Below are 21,492 nucleotides of genomic sequence, written 5' to 3' on the forward strand. Positions count from 1 at the left end.
CACATAGGGCCGGGGGCTGCCTCACCGCTCCTGCCCGGTCGGGGGGCTGGAGCAGGGCGGGGGGCCGGAGCCGGGCGGGCGGGCGGGTGGAGGGGAGCGGCGCCTTGGCCGGAGGGGGGTGCGGAGCCGCCGTGGAGGGCGGAAACGGGGTGGGGGGATTTGCGTCAGTGAGGGAGCTGGGAGCGGGCGAGGGCGGGCGGGACGGACGGAGGGACAGACGGACGGAGGTAGCCCGCGGAGAGGCACCGGCCCGCTGCGCTCGCCCGCCGCCGCTGCCCATCGCCCCATGGAGCTGTGCCCGGGGCCCGCGCCGCCCTCGGGATGGGCGCTGCCGCTCCTGCTCGCCCTGGGCGCCGCCGGGCTCAGCCACGGCACCCCGCACCTGCCGTACTCCCGGCCGGGCTCCCGCAGCAAGTGAGTACCGCCCGCCCCGGGCGCGCTGCGGGCCCCGCCGGGCCGGGCGGGCTGCGGAGCCCGGGGTGCCTGACCGACACTGTCCTTCTCCCCCAGGAACTGGTGCGCCTACATAGTGAACAAGAACGTCAGCTGCTCGGTGCTGGACGGGACGGAGAGCTACGTCCAGGCCCAGTACAAGTGTGCCTGGAACCAATTCCCCTGCGAGCCCACCCTGGTGTAAGTAGCGCCGGGGGCGACCTCGGCAGGGACAGCGCTTGGCCACCCGCTGCCGGCGGGGAAGCGGCCGCTGCCGCGGCGCTCGGTAATTCCCGGCACCCCGAAAAGCGCAGGGCCGGGGCAGGGGGGCGCGGACCGCCCTCGGTCCCCAGCGCGCCCCAAACAAAGCGCTCGCTTGGTGCGGACATCAGGCTGCTGGAGCTAATTAGAGCCAGATTGAGTTGCTGGTCCGTGCAGCCTGGAGGGAGCTGCGCTGGCACACCTCGTCGGCATGGAGAGGCGTGCAGGCGGGCGGAAAGCACGCGGGCTGCTTTCCATGGGCGGCGGGAGCGCCGGCATCAGGACCGCACCTATGCGCTGCTGGGAGCGCACCTGGGCCGGAGCTGCCAGCGTACAGCCGCGCTCAAAACCGGTTTTATGGCTGCTCTGTGTTGCTGGATCGACGCGTAAAGGGAGAACCAGGAACGGGAGCCAACCCCTTTACAGTCTGTGTATCCCCTGTCTGTTATCCAGCAAGGGGAGCAGCCAGTGCAAAGATTTTTACGGGGGGTAATGCAAAGTTGCTTATTTGATTTTAATCTTCGTGCGTGTGACCACGTGGTGATCTGTGGAGTGGCCTCCTAGGGCAAGGTGTGGTGCAGCAGGTACAGCAGGCATCAGGGGACAGATGGATCTCGCTCACCTGCTGGTAATCGCAGGCAAATCTCCTTTCCTCCCTTTTCCACTTGAAAAACAGTAATATTTACACATTTCTCTTTGAAAGCTCTAGGCGATACACACTCTGTGAAACCACTTCAGCATCGCCAGAAAGTCACTGAAAAGACACCCACAGATTTTCATAGGCTCAGACTTGGGCTGAGGTGATGATGAAGATTGTTTTACAATAAAACTACAGTAACTAGTTTTTATTTTGACATGAAACAGTGAGGATGAGACAGATACTGCTAGATCCTGGGTATTACTGAAACAGAACTTCAGACACTGATGGCGCCTGCCACCCTGGGGCCCATGACAATAGGTGTTCAATGTTTGGCATTCAAATGTGCTGCTTTCTGTTTGTTTGGGTTGTTATTTTTGTTAAAAACCCATCTTTTCTCTCTATAAACACTAGAATTTGAGGGGAAGAAACAAAGCAGACGGCTGAGTAACACTGTCTTGTGTAACTTCCCTTGTTTCTCTTTGGAGTCTTGAACTGGTGATTTTGGACTTCTGACTGAGTTTATGGATGTGTAATGGGGTGTGCCCTCTGTCCTGAGAAGTCTCTGTAATGGAGCTACAGAGGCAAGAGGAGGGGTTGAAGCTGAGCTCTTTAAACACATAAATCACCAAGTATTAAGATAAAGAATTTCAGAGGCAGTAAATTAGGACTTTCATGGGCTATGTGCTAGTAGATAGTGAAGAAAGTGCAAAGGCATTGCTTCTAGCTCAGAAAGTTCTTGCACTGAGAGTGTGAGATTGTTGTCAGGAGTAAGAAGGGGAAGCCCAGCTTGAGCAGGGGCCTGGACTGCATGACCTCCAGCAGTCCCATCCCTTCCAGATTTCTCTGTGGTTCTCTGAAATGGCATTGTCTGTCCTTGTGCTTCTAAACATCTGGAGTTGGCTGCTGTCAGAGAGAGAATATGGGACTGAACAGACATTTGGTCTCACCAGCCGTGTCCAGTCTCATGGGTTTTTTTTGTTCTTTTGAGAATGGAATTAGATACTTATCATAAGACTTTTTTTCCTCTGTTTGACTTTCTTTGGTGAACATCACTGTTTTCTTCATAACCATAATGGCAACTGCAAAACAATTCCTTGTTCTTAACATGAAATATTCCTTATTCTTACCATAAAATATTTTTGTCTTGTCACAGCACCAGCTGATTAACACTGAGAGAAGGTGGAATATCAAAATCTTGAAATTGTTTTGTGTTCAAAACTGTTTATAGGTTGTCATTTTATTTTTGTGTCTGTTGCATATATACTGTCTCTTAGTGGCAGAGTAAGAAAGGTGCTAATCCAAAAAGGTCTGAATTGCATGCTTCAAATCCTGCAAACCCCTAACTTATTTCCTGTGAAAAATATTGTTTAATTCAAGAGTAGCAGTCTGAATAACAAAATGTGTTTTTATAGGTTTACTAGCCAATGTTCACAAAAATAGGATAGGAAAGAGCTATAAAACAACAAAGAAATGACTGAGGACTTAGTGGAAATTATTCATTTTTTTTCTCCTTTATACACTTGAACAGAGAACTTAAAATGAGCTAAATAGCAGATATTCATGGGAATAAAGTACAGTCCCTGTGTAGTCTCCTCTTGATACCCATGGTTTATCTAAGAGCTCATTCAGCTGCAGACAGTGGGGACAGTGAGATCCAAATCAAACAAAGAGTTCCTTAACTGTATCATGGATGTGTGTGTTTTATTAGTACTTAAGTACTATTAGGTCTATTTTTAAATCAGTCAGTGGATTTACTGTTGGTTTATATTAGTTTAAGACTAGATTTAAAGAGCCCTTCTAGTGTTTAGGTACAGTCTAGGTTATGCCTAACAATTACTTAGATTGCAGTGTATAGGGGAGCATTTCACTGCCTTAAACTTGCAGTGTACTCCTGAATTCCTTATGCTCTTTACAGACAAGAGCGTGCGTGCTGCATATATGGATTATAGTCAGCCCTGATTTGCCTTCGAAATACAAAGCTCTGGTGATTAAGCCTAAAATTATATGCATGCATGAACCCTTTTTATCTACCCTTTAGGCCTATTAAAATATAATTTGTCTGAAGACAAAAACCCCAAAGACCCTTGCTGGAATGACTACACTTCTAGGATTGTTAACTGTAAATTCACTTTGGCTGCATGGTGTTTTTCCTGAAAGCTTAAGCTGAAATTCAGGAAATTATTACACTTCATTGTTTAACTGTTTTATAGGTACTTGGGCTCGATAGTGCATTTCCTTGCTGAAAAGTCGGTGAATGTTTTGGCTGATTAAGGTGTCAGGGATGAATGTGAGTTGAAGTGGGGCTGCTTGAGAGATAGGAAGAGAGAGAGTAGAAAGAAAGAGCAGAAATGCCCTTTGAAGTATGTTCCCTTTGAAGTGTTGGGGGCTCCTGATTTATTTTTCTTAAAACTGTGACTAGCAAAGGAAGGAGGAACTTTGTTATTAGTGGGTCATTGGACTGAAAGGTACAAAAATATTAGTGTTTATACTCACTAAAAAGAACTTGGCTGTTTTGAAATTTAATATTGCTTCATAAATAACCGACCCCTCACTGCTTCTTTCGTCATGAATTTCCATTCGTAGCTTTCTTATGAATGGTTTGGTTACTTACTTAGCAATAATAGCAATTTGTAACTAGTAGCATTATCTATTTCTGAAAGAAAAAACATGTTGCCTGTCTGGTTAGATCCTACGCACTCTTTAGGGTTGTGTCTTGTTTGGGACATCCTCTGGTCACCGTAGCCGGTTCAGGGTAGGATGTTGTCATAGCAGTTGTTTGTGCAGAGCGTGTGAGTACACCTGGCTGTACCAGAGGTGCACCAATTTATGGCCCAGCACTTTTGGGAAAGGCTGCTTTCACTAGTAAGGTTTTGATTTTAAAGTCTGAAGTGAACTGAAGTGGCTGGGGCAGAGGGATATTTTCTGGGTTTCTGCCTTTGCTAGAGAATTGCAAGCAGGACTTCTCCCTACGAGGTAGTAAATCAAATAGAAAAACATTCAGATTGGTAAGGACCTTGGGAGGTCATGCAGTCTCCTCAAAGTCCCCAGCTAACAGCAGAACCAGCTTCAAATTTAGATAAGGTTGCCCAGGGACTTGAAGAAAGGAGTTTTTATCAGATCTCCTAATTCATGTACCAGCCCCCATTAATTATGCTCATGTGAGTAAAGATATCTGTGCTCAAGTCAGGTCATCTTTCTTTAGCTTGTGAGGAGTGAATTTCATGATTTAGTGTAAGTTTCTCATCTTAACACTAATGATACATTAAGCCCATTATTTCATTTATAAAATGACCAAGAAAATGATGAATGAATCAATAGCTAAATTAGCAAGCCTCTCCAAATTTCTAATTGAGCAATATTTTCCAACTTCTTGTCATTTTATACTTTCAGATGATCATAAATAAGCCCAGTGCCAAACTAATCACAACTTTATTCATGGCCCAGAAGAAGAGTCAAAGCACAAGATTGAAATAACTTTAGAGAATGTTGCTACAAGTTTTCTGCATTCATAAATATCGGAACAGATTACTGCTTATGAGTAAAACACTACTTTTAGTAAGCAGCATTCAGCATTTATTAACAATATATTATTGGGTAAAAGTGGAAATTTTATAACTGAAAACCCTCATAGGAGACCTCCAGTTCAAGTTGAATGTTTTCATCCATCTGGCAACCTCAGAATGACCTGGGTGGAGCACATCAGCCCCAGTCTAGGAATATATAGGAAATCCCCATGTAATTTTCAACCTTCTAACAGTCCCAAAGTAGTTTTCTCTGAGACTGTTCTGTTGCTAGAAATTAAGCATGCAGATCAGTGTCAGAGTTCTCAGCACCAGGCAGGATCAAACCTCAGATGCACAAGTCAGCACGGACTGAGCCTGTTTGCTGCTGGCCTCTAGCAATACATATCTCATAAGAAAAACTTCTCAGGATGCACAAAGACTTGAAGGGAAAGCAAGAACTGTTTAATGTTTCCCCTCCAAGTATCTATAAAGGTCTTCAGGACTTTCTTTCCAACTTTGTCTATTTTGTATGAAGCAGAATCTCTTTGTACAGGCTCCAGCTAGCTGACTACATAGGGAGGTTAGCCTAGGGGCTTGTGCATTGAAAACTGTAAGGAAACTCAAAAAACTTCAGTCTCCTGGAGTGCTTGTTTGAAAATCTTTGAGATCCTGCTGGGTGTGGTAAGTTTTCCTGGCTGCCTCCCTAAGCCTGAAATTGTGCATCTCTGTCTCCACGCACTGAACGCAGCAGAGTCTTTTTTCTCTGTGAACTGGACAGGGAATTTTAATTCCATGCATCATTTGAGTTTGTTGCAATAATGTAAAAAAAAAAAAAATCCCATGCTACTCCTCACTTCACATTAATGTAAATACTTAGAGTTTCATGCTCTTCTGATTTGAGAAATGTGTGACCTGGAGGTCTGGGGCCTCTTCTGTTAAGCACCAAACTGTTGCCAAAGAAATAAGTTTTTATTTTCAGGGAGCTGCTGACCAGTTAAGGTGTATTTCATCGTAAATACCCAAATAACCAAGGAGCATTCTGTACCATTAGACCATTAGTGGGCAGTGCCAGTTTTACACATTGGGGATATTGTGACTCCCATCTGACTTCAGTTTTGCATTCACATCTCATCTTTCCTTTGCCTTCTGGTTCACTTTTAACTTGGTGTCTTGGAAAGTAACTGCTCTCAAAACAATGCTCCATTTTATTCTTGAAGTTGGGGTCCCACTTAATCCCACAGGTTAGCTCTTGCCTTCATGAAAGTATTGCTTGTTTGTTTCATCTGGGTGTATTTTCAAATAATCTCCAGCAATAGCTCTTTCTAGAGCATTCTAGAATTTCATGGGCAGAGAAGCAGAAGAGAGACTGAGCAGGAGCTCAGTTTGTCAGGCAGCTTTATCAGTAGCAGTGCTCTGCATCCTCACTTCATCTTTCCACTCGTGTAAAGTGAGAAACTTGATCCCTACTGCTGGGAGAGGCAGGTGATGATGTTGTTAACATATAACCTGTTGCAAAGTTGTTCCTGTTCCATCACTGTTAAGAGTACATCACTTTGCGGCTCTACAAAACTTTCCTGAAATCCTTTTGAAAGGGCTGTATTTTCAGGGTTCTCCTATCCCATTCTATTTAGGTGGGATTTTAATAGCTTCCTGTTGGTCTGTTACCATGTGTTTGACTGGCATTTCAACATTGTAAATCCCAAGACTGAAGTTCTGCTCTGAGCCACAGGCTGCCTGTGGCTCTAAGTTACTTAAATACATCCTATGTCTTGGTTTTGCTGTTCATAAGAAGAGGATGCCTACCTAGTGGTAATTTATGAACATTAAGCATAATAACATCTTAAAGTTCTGGGCATTTCCTGCTGGACTTTAATGGTCAGCTTTTTGAAAATAAGACCCTTGGCAGCCAAGAGAGAGTTAGACAGGTAGGTAGGTATTTGTGTATGTGTGTGTGAAGATGTATATACAACAAGAAGAAATACCTAATATGTGACATGAGCTGACATTTCAGAATGTGCTTGGTTCTTTCTTCCCACAAAGAATCGTTTCTCTCCCGAGAGAGAAAATTGTAGTTTGAATCTCATCTTTTTTTGATAGAAGAATTCCAGCTGAGTGGCATAAAATCCACTGTAAAAGTAATAAACAATGGCACTTCTGGAGACTTTGAAATGAAACCATGTGGTTTTGCCTGAGAATAGTTGAATGTTTTTGTCTTCTACCAGTTCCTGTAATCTTCTGTCCTTCTTACTGAGCAAAACACGAACTTTGCAGTAAAATTCAGCCAGATTCTCTCAGATGCATTGAAATAGTGTTCAGTATTGAAGACAACGAAGTGCCAGCGACCAGGCTGTAGTGAGCTAATCGGAGCACCATGATTCTCGGCTTCTTCTCGGCTTCTTCCCTGGCACCAGTAGATGAGATGACTGTTTTATTTAGGGATAGACAAAAACAACTTTTTCCTTCCTTGTATGAAGGAGTAATACAATCACCTGTGCCAAGTCTCTGCCCACTTAGCAATTTCTTCCAGATGGAAGGCCATCCTCTCCCATCATGCTTTCCAGGTAGCGTGAAGACACCAAGTAAAAATAATCGATGGAAGAAAGTACTGAGTCTCTCAATGCTCATTCCTATTCTATGAAATATTCAGTGTAATTACAGTGCTTTTGTAGTCAGATACTAAAGCAGTCTTTGCAGTGACCTGGATGGGTGATTTCTTGGCTGTGCACACAGCAGGCAGTTGTGTTCCTGTGGATGCAGAGTGTTTTGATTCATTCCCTTTCTTTCCTTCAGTTTGTGTCCCTGTTAATGCTCTCAGCCAGCAGCAGTTTTTTGTTCAGGATTTAGCTCAGAACAGATCAGGTACAAATGTTGGCCATGCTATACATGAGGGCAAATTTTATTAAGAACTCCCTTGTGTGCCTGTGCGAGCCTGGAGAAGCTGAGTCTCCTTGGTCATATGCCCTAGTGATGCTTGTCATAACTTTTTATTTTCCACAGGAGTGCCTCAAAACTTTGTTTCTCCCAGCACAAAAAATTTTGAAACACTCTTGCTGCTTTCACTGAACACTTAGACTTCTGTAGGTTCATCTGTTCCTGTCAAAACATCTTTTCGCTGCTTGCTATAAACGCCTTAGGACAAATTCTTAGTAAAGACACATTTTTTTCAAATTAAGCTCATCTGTGGGCTGAATACAAGCTAGCTGCCAGTGCTGCTGTGTAGTAGCAAGGTAATAAAAGAATGAAAAACAAAGGTGGGATTTGATTCACCCTGACCTAAATTGTCTGCCCTGTATGCAGAGGGATGAAACTGAGCGTGGGAGCTTAGACGTGCAGTGATGGTGACTCAAATGCAAGTCAGTGGTGTCCAGCACACTCTGTAGGTAACAGGATGTAAATAATGACTTTAGGGTGAGATGCAGCCCTGTTTTGACTCTGCTGGCTGTGTTGACTATTTCTGTTTGCCTTCATGGAAATACAGACCCTTAAAGCCTGTCCTTACCTACACAGGAGGCACCTGAAATCCCTGTGTGCTGAAACTCACTGTTACTGACAACTGCTAAAATCTCCAAAGATTTCAGTGGAACTAGGATTTCTACCACCATTTTCAGGGCTTACAATTAAGCCTGCACTCTTGAGAAGCAGAAAACTTAGGATCAACTGGTTCTAGTTCAGTGTTTGTGTAGTATAAACAGCCAATAAGATGTATTTTCAGCCTACAAAATAAAAGAATGCTTGGTCAAAATATGATTGCATTTAATTACATCTTCTAGGTAGTGTTTTTGAGTGGTGTCTATATGCCACTTAAGTGCTCCCATTGCAATATATTGGAGATTTAGATGACTGGGACTATATAACTGTAGTATAACTGTATAAATATAACTACCAGACTATGCAATTTACGAAGAATGTGTCTACATGCAATAAAAATGTTAGAGTGTAGATTTTGTATCTTCTATTTTGTAAAGACAGAAATTTGCAGGCTGCTGAAATCATGGGACTCGTTCCAATCACTACAGAATTTTGGACCAACCTTGAGGCTTTGTGCTCAGAGTAAACATTTTTTATGCTGCTTATGTAGAAACATGCTGATTCTGTGGTCCCTTCCTCACAGTGAGGATGTGGTGGCACTTATCTCATTGCATTTCCCAGAAGGCTGAATGCTAATATCTAGTTACAGAGCCGAGCCATATGTTTTCCCACCAATTTCACCCAAGTGTTTCTGATTTGTTTTATCACTATTAGGTGACATTCCAAATATCAGTGTTAACTGTTTCCTTCTGTGGCTTAGCACCATGAGAATATTATAGCTCATTCCCTAGTCAAAATGTCTAGCATTTACAGCAAACATGTATTTTTAATCAAGCATTTTCCTGTGGAAGTACTTCTCTCTCAAAGAGGAGGAATATTTGAATGCTATTGTCACCCTGTACAACTTCATTTCAGCTGTGAAACACTTAAGATATTAAAAGTGGAGGTTTGTGTTAGTGGTCTGGGTGTGTTTTCTCATTTGATCAGCATGTTGAGTTCATAATGAAGGTAGTAGGTGTGGGTAGTTACAAGCCTGTTGTGGAAAAACTCCTGCAAAACAGCTGTTCTTATGTTCTCTGTTGCAATGAAAGATTAGAGATAGTTGATATTAACCTTTATTCATGCTTTATAAAAGAATGATTTCAGTATTTAGCTCAGTTCATCAAGAGGTTATGACCACCATCTTGGACTTGAAGTCCACAGGAGAATGGAGTGACTCGGCACAGTAATTGCTGGTGTGTTATATGTAATTTCTAACCACATAAGAAATGACTATTTTTTAAAATAGTTTTGAAGTATACTTGTAAAAATAATTAATGTTTGTTAACACTTATTTGAATAGCAGAAATCCAAGTCAAACAGAGGAAGATTTGATGTTTTACTGGTTTTAGTTGCATTGCAGCATATATAGGTGTAAAAGCGGAGCCTCAATTTTTAAGAGACTTAGGAAACTTTTGTGGACTCTTTTGACAAAATTGCTTCACTAGATAACTCTATAAAGATTCACACCTGCCAGATAAACAGTGTGAAACTTGATGTTATATTCCAACCATGTATCTTTATCCAGCTTCATAGAGAAGCAACATTTTGCTCTGAGTACCCTGAGTGCATTTTATGTGTTTTGTGTGCTTGTGATTGTATATTATATGTTTGCTATGACTATGAGTGAGTAGTTGGATTCAGAATACTGCAGATTTAAATAAAGACATGTCTAATTTGTACATTTTGATAGTTCCCAGTCCTATGTCTTTCACATACATAGAATCACAAATTATTCTCAGGATGCAGTCCCTAGAAGAAAATTATGGTTTGTTTTGTTAGAACTGTAAGCAACAACAGAATTGTGTTCAGTGCTGTTAGACTGCTATATCCTAGCAAAATCATGGAAGTCTCCAGCTCCTCCTCTGAAATTCACTGAGTGAGCAAAGTTCTGACTTTAAAAAGCATCTTGTATGATTGAGAATCTCCCTGGGGCTGGATGCATGCTGGTGACTGTCATTTGCCGGTGCACCATGACACCTTTTCTTTCATGGGCAGCTTGCACAGCAGCTGTGCCTGAAGAATGTCATTGGTAGAGAAGCTGTAGCAGTGAAGTTGTGATTTTAAAGAAATTTTTATGTGACTGGATTCAAATTAGAGAAGTGCTAGTGTAAATTCCTGTTTCCCAGCCTTACATGACTGGCCCTCCTGGAGGAAATGGGAGTAGCTCTCCGTGATTCATTCAGCTGGACTGGCAGTATAGAGAAGTAGTTCTTGGTAAGTAAATCCCAACTGAATTTTTGAGCTTTCCATGAGTATAACTGTCTTGTTACCACAGTTCAAAGTCTGAAATATGAAAGCTGTTCTAGATCCAGATTTTGAAATGTTCTGATTCTAGCTTATTTTGGCTCTAGGAAAATAGTGACTTAGGATTCAGGTTAATCTGTATTTGATGTACCATATCCGAAAACAAAACAGATCCAATTTGTGTATTTGCTTGAGTTCTCAAACTTGCAAGAATTTGTAAGAAGTGGACTGCATTTCAAATAGTTTTTTACATTAAATAGTATTTAGACATTTTATGCCTATTTGGATCAGGAAACAATAAAACAAAAAAGAGTAAGAACGTCAAGTATGCCTGTTTTTTAATTTTAAGATGGAGTTTGGAAAAGTTTTAAATTTTTGATGCTGAAAAAATATTAAGCTTGATTTCTTTTTATTTGTTTATATTCTTCTTTTGCATTTGGTTGTGTCTTATGATTTGTCTGACTGTTGAAGTCATCTCAAAGTGTCTATCTTGATGAATATGACTACAGACAAGGCGTTCAAAGAGAAAATTGTCAGAAATGTGATGGAAAATCCTTGTTCTGTAGTTTGAGTGAAGAAGCAAACAATTTGCATATAAATAGTTCTTATTCATTTTATGAAATTAATTTCAGCTATATTCTTAAAGCTTTGTTAGGGAAAAAGAGAGATGTGGCATTTGAAAATAACCAAAATACTGTAATTTTCAGGAAGGGCTTTGGCCCTGAAAATAAAGAGGAACACACACGAAGTTAGAAGCAGTTAAGTGTTTTATGGAAATCATACAGAAATATGTACAACCATTTCCGGCATGTGAAAACTGATCTGGAAGTTCCAAGTTTGCACTTCAGTAATGTGGTGGTTGTGAGAGAGGTTGTAATGACTCTCAAAACCACTTCAAAACACTAAAGCATCTAGCTAATCCTGTGCTCCTGATTCTGGCAGCTAGCTGGAAGGAAAGGATTCAAACCCAAATTATCTACACAAGATGTAGTTTAATGCTTTAGATAAGGGAGAAGGAAAAGGAAGTTCCTGGGTGGCCGGGATATTGTTCTTCCCAGTGGTGCCCTCTACGTTGCACTCCTCTATTTAATTTTTAAAGCACTTGACCTTGGGGATTTCTGTACTTTGTAAACAGGATTCAGCAGATGTTTAAGTGAAAACTGTAGAAGAAATGATGAGTTGGAGTGCAGTCTACAGCTGTTTCATATATGGTGTTCAGAAGGTATAAAAGGGTTGGAAACCCTCTCTGAGTTTACGTGCTCCAAGTCAGAGTATGAAAAGCTGACAGCCACAGCAAACCATTGCAGTTATGAGCAGCTCATAGACAGAGATACAGCGCAGCCTGCCCCTGCCCTCCTATGCAGATTCACAGAAGAAGGGAGAAGCCTCCAGAGAGGCTTATTAGTATAAACTACTCTTGGCCTAGAAATAGTTGCAAAAAAATATGATTGTCTCTAGTGAAAGCAGCTTTTTCCCCTTAAATGAGAAGTCGTAGACAAAGTAATAATGTGAAACAACACTGAGTATTTCCCGAGTGCAGAAATTAGACTATATTGTGGCAGAATTGGGAAAGATACAGTTGGAAAAGAAACCAATTCCTAATTAGCAGTTAGTATTTTAAGCACACCACTGCAAGTTTGTTACCAAAAAGGGACAGCAAATGGCTGTCAGATGGGGGGACATTATATTAAAGTTATGTATCTGAAATATGCTGAATAAAAAAGTGTTAGAATTATTTCAGCAACTATTTGCATGTGTGGCAGGAGAAGCCTTGAAGGGTAACAGTAAGTTAAGTCCCTCTCTGTGACTTTCAGCAGGAAATGTTTCACAGTCTGTGTAAGATTTACTTCTTTCCATTTGGTAGCTGATTACTGATTTTTTTTTTTTGACCAGTAAGGAATTTTGCGTATTAATACAAGGCCACGTTCAATGAAATACGTGATTTTTGTGGGATAGCACGGCTGCTTCTGGTGCTGTTCTGTACTGTATTCTCTCTGTCCCAGGATAGAGCCCCTGTGAGCCCAGCCAGGCTGTGGCTGAAATCTACTGCAGAGCTCCTGTAGATTCCTTTGCTACTGTTCTGCATTTATTCTGCTGGTGTTACTGTTTAGGGGCACCTCAGCTGTGAAATGAGCCTGTCATTCATTAATGGATGCAAACTCTTCTAATCTGAAATAATCTTAAGGAAAAAAGATCTGAAAAAGCCATAGGGAAATTAGTAATGTGATGCTAGTTTTACTCAGAGAAAAGAATTTACTTGAGAAATTGGGATGACTTTTTTTGTTTGTATGTGTTCCAAGAATACCATTTTATAGAGCTCAGGTGGCAAATCCCTGTTTTACTCATTTTCCTCATCTCTCAACCCAAAATAAGCTGTACCTTAAATTGATGTAGTTTTTATCCAATAGCGTAGGGGATGTGTTTGAAGGGACGTTATGGAAGAAGTCTTTGGTTAAAGAAAGTTGCACAACCAGAATCAGTTTGTCATTTATTAACTTCTAAGTTATTAATCAGGGAAGCTCAAGGTTGTATGTACATAATGTGTGCATAGGTTTGTCTGCCAAAACCTCTTCAACTTAACTGATGAAGTAGGAAAGAGTTGATTTCTTTGTTGGTTGTAGTGTTTCATCTTTCTCCTTTCATATCCTCATCTGAACTCACACTTTCATCATTTTGTCCTTCACTGGAATATCCCTCCCAGCTTTGACTGCTCTGTTCATATGGGTTCTGAGGAATGGTTTAAGTGGAGACTGTGGAAAGACAAGTGGGACAAAGCAGGCAGAAGCATTTTTGTGATGTTCAGAAGAGCCCTGGGGGGAGGGTTGCAGTGAGAAGTTAGAGGAAAAACATTTTGAATTTATAGAGTAATACACTGGTGGTCCCTGCTACTCTCAGTGGTGTCTGATGAGTTGTACCTTCACTTGCCACATTTTATCCCTCTGCTCATACATGAAAGCCCCTCTTCCGTGGCTCCCTATCACGACTGTGTTGAGTGGAGGCAGCTTTAAAACCTAGACAGAAACATTTGTTCATTTGATGTTTAAAGCAGAAAATGAATCATAGCTGTAAGTGTTTGATTTTCATTATAAAACCCCCTGAAACCTATTTTAATTTTAACTTTAATCTAAATAGCAGCTTAGGTTACGAATTGTTTAAAACACTTTCTGTTTTCGCAGATACCGAACGAGTTTCAGACCTCGGTACACAGTTGCCTATAAGACAGTAACAGAGCTGGAATGGAGATGTTGTCCTGGCTACAAAGGGGAGGACTGCAGGGAAGGACCAGCAGAAAAGCCAAACACTGCTCGTCGTCCCACAACACCAGCAAAAGCTGTTGTGAAGAAAGGCACAGGTAACTTCTTGTTTGTATGCACAATCATGTCTGGTTTCTTGTTTTGTCTTCTAAGGATAAGAATCATTATGGTTTCTATTAAACTCAACTACTGCCAAGTACAAAAGCCATAGGAAAGACTCTCTGTGGTGGGAAAATAATAGCCAGGCCATAGCAGTCTTGATACAGGGAATTTTCTGAAGAGTAACAGAGGAATGGGCTGTAGAACACTGGCTGGAAATGCCAGCTGCCTACTCATGGTTCCAGAAAATCTTTGTGTTAAGACTGTGGGTTTTGTAATTTTACAGGGGTTTTTTTTGTGGTTTCTCCAGTGCTCAGAAAAAAAAAATTTAAAAAGAAGAACTGTTATTAAAACAAAAGAAAAACTCAGGTACTAATTTTAATCATATATAAGGGTTCCTAGCAGTTTTGCCATGTTTTGTTCAAGATTGTGAAGATTTTACAGATTCATGTTAGACTACCTGCCTTAATAATGAGTAAGGGAATAAGTAAGGATAAGCCTCAACTTCTCAAAAAGTATCTTAAGGAATGAATGATGTTTGTTTGTGTAGGATACTGTCTTCTGAAAGGGCAAGAAGGAATTCTGTTACTGCCATATTATACCTTTTCTCCATTAAGAAAAAATGATAAACAGATGTTTCTTTCTGAAGGACTTTTTCCGACATAATTGGAGATTAGTGTCACATACAGCGCTTAGTCAGATTTCCACATGTGTTTTCTGTGTAGTGGAATGTATTGAATGACTAAATACATGGTTTCAGACTAGTCCCATAGATTATATATCTGCTTTAAAAACAAGCTTTTAAAATATTTTGTTAGCCAGCCTAAAATATTAATTCCAAATGATGATAATAAAACATCATGGTATCTGTACCCTTCTCCCCTCTTCTAGACAAAATTAAAAATTACTTTGCCTTTTCCTGCAGTTTATCCTTTCTTGACCTCTGATAATGTTTGTTTTTTATTTTGTGGTTCTGGATTTTCTGCAATTGTTACATATTTTGCCTGAAACTGAACATCCAGATTTGTACGTGGCTCTGTAAATGTGGTGCTACTAACGACAATATTCAGATTCATTAGTTGATTTCTCATAGGTAAAAAGCAGATTGCAGCTAAAAGTCTTCTCTTTCTGATTTTCATTCAATGAGGATAAGTTATTTTTATCTAACAGTTTTGGATGTGTAGAACTTATGCTTTTATGCATGGTTTTATTGCCTGCTTAAATATATGTCAAATAATTAGGTATTTGTGAAGCAAGTATGATAAGTGGAGTGTCTTGCAGAACCTCATGTCATATATGGGAAGTATATTTGGACCCCAGTTCAGTAAAACACTGAAGCACAAACCTACTTCAGGCACATAAATGACTGCCACTGAAGTTTTCAGTGGGAATTCAGGGGCAAATTATTGTTATAGGAGATGCAGTGGTTCTAAGGTGATTGGGCTGTGATGTGTATGGATCTATAATGGTCTGTTATATATGCTGCAGCTCAGATCCACTGCTGAGCAAAAGGGATGATTCTGCTTGCCAGTTTATGTATGGCCACTGTATCTTGGAAGGAATTGGTCACTGTTCTCAAACTTTTAGTTCTGACGGTTTTGATAACGTATTAATTATAAACAACTGAAAATAAGGACAGAAAAGACAACAAGCATTAGGCAGTTTAAATCATTATTTCATTGTAAAGAAAAGTGAAGTTAACTGCAGCTGATTGAAACAGATACCACTGGGAATATTTACATCCACATTTTGTTATTTCTGGGAAACAGATGCAGAACCAACAGAAGCACCAGAGCCTCCACCATATGAGAAGAGAATGCAGTTTCTTGAGGACGAATTGTTTAGACTTACACGGTCTGTGATTGAACTTCAGTCGTCTGTGGCAGGTGTGAATGAAAACCTGAAGCTGACTGTACAAGAAGATGCTAGCAAGATGTTGGTCACTTGGCTGAACAACCTTTACGACCGCCCAGAGCCTGACAGTGCAGTTGGTGGTGCAACAGACACTATTCAGCTGCCAGGACTCTTCAACAATAAAGATCAAAAAGACCCTTTTATTGATTTTGAAATGGAAGATATAAAATCTGAGCTAGCTGAGGTCAAAGAAGCCTTGAAGATGAGGAATGATGAGCTGGAGGAACTGAATGGAAAGGTAAAAGGTTATGAAGGACAATTGAAACAACTGCAGGAGGTGGCACGAGGACCTACAATAACAATGCCCCGTGACAATATATATCAGGAATATATAGACTCAAAATTTGAGTCCCTCAGGCAAGAAATAATGGAAGCACTTGAAAAGGAAGTGGCAGATCTGAAGAACTCCTGTGAGGATATTCAGCAGCAGTATGATGGCAATAGCTGTGTAGGGATAATCAGTGTTATAAAAGGAAAAGAGAATGACTTGAGAAAAGAAATAAATATGCTCCGCACTCAGATTCCATCAAATGACTCCAGTTGTTGCAAGAAGGGCGAGGGAAATGACTTTGACCAACAGATGAAAGATTTAGATAAGAAGATTGACAGAATTGTGGAAGCACAGAGGATGTTGAATGTCAGAATAGATAATGAAATCATTCGATTGTCAACTCCAGATCTAGAAGATGTGTTTGGTGAGAGGCTGGAGGAGCTGGATGCGAGGATGAATATTACGGAACGAAATGCTGAAGAGCATTGTTTTTATGTCGAGGAGACTCTCCGCAGTGCTATCGCTGCTGAGGTGGACGAACTGAGAGACTTGTTCGACCAAAAGCTGCGGGCACTGGAGGTTAGGCTGGGCGGCACTATTTTAGAGCTTGCCAACACCACAGACCCGGATGGAATGTTTGTTAATCCTGGGCCCATCTTGCCCAGCGATGCAGGATTTGCAAATGAGCAGTTTACAGCAGAGATGAATTTCCTGAAGGACAAACTGCTGTCACTTGAACAGGTCTGTGGGCAGAAATGTCAGTCTACACCACAAGGTATGGAGAGCCTTCAGAAAGAGCTAGAAAATTGTAATGACAAGTATAATCACTTGCTTTTGAAAACAGAGAATAATTCTGTTCTCCTGCAGTCTCTAAATAGCTCTCTTAATGAGAAACTCAGCTTAATTAAGAGTAACCAACGTGATGTGCAGAAAATGCAGAGAGATGTGCGTGTATTCCGATACAATCTAAATGCCATTGATAAAGATATGAAAAATCTTCAAGATGGCCTGAGTAGCTGCAGGGAGCAGCTTCTGGGTGTCAATTCGACATGCAGAAAAACACAACGAGGTGTCTTCCGAAAAATTGATCAAATGCAGAGGACGTTTGCAAATCAAACTGCTCATTCCAATGAGAACTGCTGTGGTGAAGTGAAAGACAGACTAGAACAATTGAATGACCATATCCTGAATGATCTTAGCAAGTGCAAAGAAAAGACCCAAGGTGTCCAGGAGGGTGTTTCAGATGTTGAGAGCAGGGTCTCACATGTTGAAAAAGTCTGTGGCAAGCTGGACTCTGTTTCAGACAGCTTGCAGAATATAAAAGACGGTCTGAATAAGCATGTGAGCAGCTTATGGAACTGCATCCGTGAAATGAATGGAACTATAGCATCTCATTCTACTGATATTTCTGGCCTCAAAAAGTCTGTACAACAGTTTCATAGTCAGGTCTCCAAAATCACCACAGACATTGAAGGCGTGCTGAAATCTCAGTCTGACACAAGTAAGTTCCTTGCTTTCTTTTTTTTACTTTGGTTTGTTTGTTTGTTTTTCATCTGGCTTTCCTTTCTGAAACACTTAGAAAAGAACTAAACAAGGGAGGAAAAACTTAATATTACACAATATCTACTTTGTTTTTATAGTGACTCTAATTTTGGCTCTTTGCTCCAGAACACCACAGAGTACTTTGAGTGCTTTTAAAAGTACCCTCCAAAAAAATAAAAAAGAAGTCTTACATGTTTTTATGTTACTTCGAGCTAGAATAAAGAGAGTGGGAAAAAGTAGTGGTTTTGAATAGTGATTCTAAAGTGAGTTTTTATGTAATAATTGTCTGTATTATTCCAGTTCATTTGATTTCATTTTTGTTTTGTTTAATTTTGTTGTTGATGATTATTCTGTATTGAACAGTAAATTGAACAGTAAATAGAGAAAACTGAAGTCAAATGAATTCAAATTTATGATAAGAAAGATTTCCTCTAAGTTGTGTTTTTAGCATGGTTAATGATTATAATTCAGCACCAACTCTTTGATCTAGAAGTTTGACAAGTGAGCTCTGGCATATTTTGGCATGGCAATATAAGACTAGTGCTTCATCTCTCTCCCAGAAGCTTCCATTCCCACAAGGTTGTTGGCAGTAGTTGGCACATTCCAGCTGGCAGTGTTCTAACACCTCAGCTGGTTCTGTTAGTCCAACATGTTGGTGCAAATCTACCTCCACAGGTAGTTTAAAGTTTGCATCAGAGCAGATGAGAAGCCAGGGCACATTCCCTTTGGCTCAAAATGCTGGGAAATGGTAACCTCAGCATGTTGGTGAGCCTTGCTATGAAGGTTTAGAGACCTTGCCCAATGCCATGCAGTTCCCTCTGCAGTTCTTGCTCAAAATTTCAGCAATGGGTTGTTTTTCTGAGACTTGAAGTTTACAGGAGGAAGCTGAGTTCCTCTTTTCCCGTTTCTGTTAACATGACACAAAATCATAGGAATTGGAGACTGTTTTGAAGCTGCACTCCCCAGGTGGTTGATGCGTCTGGTTCTAATTCTGTGCATGTATGAGATAAATAAGAGGCCAATTTCTTTGACTGGCCTAAAATTAGAAGAGGTGCTGAGGGAAGAGCCTGTGGGCTGTTGCAACTGATGGTGGGTGGGAGAGATCAGATGCAAGACTCTTGAGTGTTCTTTCTTGAATGGACAAGTTGTGTTTCTTGAAGGGTCTGAAATTAATTTCTGTAGGGAAAAATATCGTCCTCACCCTGAGGCAGAGACTTGAAAACCTGTGATAGATGTGTTTCTTTTGTTTAGTTGTTTAAAACCAAATGCATAGCAGCACTTGACACAAAAATCCTTCTGAGGTGAGAAGCTTTTGTGTGAATTAAAAAAAAAAAGTTTCTTTTCCTTTAAAGGAGGAAATGGAGTGAAGAGGGACTGTAAATTTCAGGTGATTCTTTTACTGTAATTTTGACTTAAATTCAACAGGGTTAGGACCTCTATCCCTAAATGTTGCAGAAGCAGACCCAGTCTCCATTAAAATGGAACATGATGTATCTGTATAATCCTGTTTCTCATCCATCTTGCCCAGAATTAACTAGCACTAGGGACCAACATTGGAGAAAGGTCCAAGATACACACAATTAGTAATCTTTCTTCTGCTATTTGAAGCAGGTGTTCAAGTAACCTCATGGGTTGCATTTATCAGCCCTTGTTACAATATATTAAAGCATTAAAAAGCCTCAGCATGCCTGGGTTTCCATAAAATACCTTTTCAGGGCAGACTGCTCCATCCACCACTGGGTGATAAAAGGCTATGGAAGGACGCTGCTGCTGGGTCTGGGGTGGAGGAGCTCTGAGCATCCCTTGCTGCTCTGGGGTGCCTCTGGCCTCTGCAGGATTTGTGAAGCATACACTGCAGTTCCCAAATGTTTCCAATTACAATAACACTGTCTGGCACAGCAGCCTAAGTAAGTTTTGATGGCTGGAGTTGCAGAAAGATTTTGGCAGAAGAGCCTTTTTTGGAAGTGATTTTGGGAACCCTGTTACATGAGTTGGGGTATGGCTTTAATTGTTTTTACATCTGTGATCTGCAGCATTGTCTCCCATACCAATGTTATTTGACAGGAAGACCTGGACTTGGATCAGTGGAGAATTTCTTAGGCACAATTTGCCAGCATATCGTAGCATTCAAACGATGTCATCTGACTTCAGAGGGGCCGAAAACAGAAACAAGTTGTTACTAATAAAGTTGTTTAAGGGCAGTAGGGCAAGGATGTGTTGCAAGAAATAAAATGTAAAATCTTACCAAGCAGTGTAAAGCCCAGCAAAGTCAAATGACCCTCATCTTAAAAAAGTGGCTGCATTTTCTCCCATATTTTTTATTAAGAGGTTTAAAATGCCTCAATCCTCAAACTAACAAGGCAACTTAGTGATTGACTGTGCATCAGATATGAACCCAGAGACCAGAAATGTATTTTATTTGTTGCAACTCCTGGCGAAGGTAGTGAAATGTCTACAGCACGCAAGGCAGTGGTGACAGCAGGCAGTGGTCTGCTTGAAGCATTTAGGGAACCATGCACGATGTGCTCTCCAAGGTAAAGCAATCCAGCAGCTTTCCATTCCCATTAAATGGTGCCTTCCCCCAGCTCCATGTCTCATAGTCCAATTTGCTCTCATTGCACTCTGTTCCTCTCTGTGGGTATGTTTGTTCTTCACATGGCACGAAACTGAAAGACATGTTAAAGTTGGTGGTCTCTTTTAACTTACTGCCTACTCATATATAGGCAGGATTCATAGATCCATGAAGTTTTCCAGGAACCAAAAGTGTGCTCTTGCAGCCAGATACCGTGCTGGGAGTGCAGTTTGCTTTGGTTACGGTTATTTGACCTGACCTGCCATTCCTATGGTAGTTGGCTCTGTAGCAGGGCTTTGAAACCAACAGCAAAATGTTGTCTGGTGAAGATGTGGCCTAAGAAACCAAATGTGTGCTCTGCATTACAGCATCGATAAAATGCAACATAAAATTTTAGTGGTGGTGTGAATAGTCATATAGTCAGTTCCTCTGGGTTCCCTGTGAGCTTGTGCACAATGCTGCTTTCTAACAGAATTGTAAAGTCCCCTTGGTGTCTGTAACAAAACTCAAGTGAGGTCTTTTTGGCTACTTGTGAGAGCAAGCACAGATTCCTTTACTTGCTAGTTAGCTTTATGCACTTTGTTCCTGTGTGATTTGGGGGCTGAGGAGAGCATGAGAAGGTGCTGGTATGTGATGTGGTAACCACATTGCCACTCACAACAGTGATGACAAGCAGAGCAGCAAGGCTGCTGCTGCTGAGAACAGTGTTACTGTTCCTGGCTGCATAATGATCTCAGCTCTATTCTTTGCCTTCCCAGATAGATGGGAAGAGGATGGGAAGATTTTGTTTGTGGCCTGCTCAGCAAAGTTAAAGCAGATCTCTACACACACGTATCTGATTGCTTCCACTTGAAGTTGAGCTTTAGGCAAGTGATTCTGGATTTAGTGTTGTGGAGATGGGACAGTTCTGAATATTGCAGTATTTATGTTGCATACAAGGAAGCAGTTTCCTCAGGATATGGGACTTCAGCAGTTGATGGTTATTTAAAGGTCCAGAAAAACAAGCAGAGAAAAATATTCATTTTTCCAGTGTCATTTCAAATAACTGTCTTTATAAAGCTTAGCATAATTGACTCAAGAAATGACAAGTACGTGCATCCCAAGGTAAAGTATTTTGTCAATTTGTTTTTTCAGTGAGGTTAATCTGAAGATTTTAGTTGAAGGTCTAAATGAGTACCTCTGTGGACAGA

General features: G+C 41.1%; 1 protein-coding gene across 1 annotated transcript in view; it reads left to right on the forward strand.

The window, feature by feature from the left end:
* The first annotated feature begins 203 nt into the window (after window positions 1–203).
* EMILIN2 (elastin microfibril interfacer 2) overlaps window positions 204–21,492 on the forward strand; it is a 37,467-nt gene continuing 16,178 nt past the window's right edge. The window contains exons 1-4 of the mRNA XM_042030476.1: window positions 204–414; window positions 511–633; window positions 13,827–14,002; window positions 15,773–17,689. Of these exons, the coding sequence (XP_041886410.1) occupies window positions 287–414; window positions 511–633; window positions 13,827–14,002; window positions 15,773–17,689 (2,344 nt within the window). The 5' untranslated portion in view covers window positions 204–286. The remainder of the gene's footprint in view (window positions 415–510; window positions 634–13,826; window positions 14,003–15,772; window positions 17,690–21,492) is intronic.

Source organism: Corvus kubaryi, unplaced genomic scaffold, assembly GCF_017639235.1.
Source record: "Corvus kubaryi isolate FWS band 111438036 unplaced genomic scaffold, C.kubaryi_AGA036_p1.0 132, whole genome shotgun sequence".
NCBI classification, from domain to species: domain Eukaryota; kingdom Metazoa; phylum Chordata; class Aves; order Passeriformes; family Corvidae; genus Corvus; species Corvus kubaryi.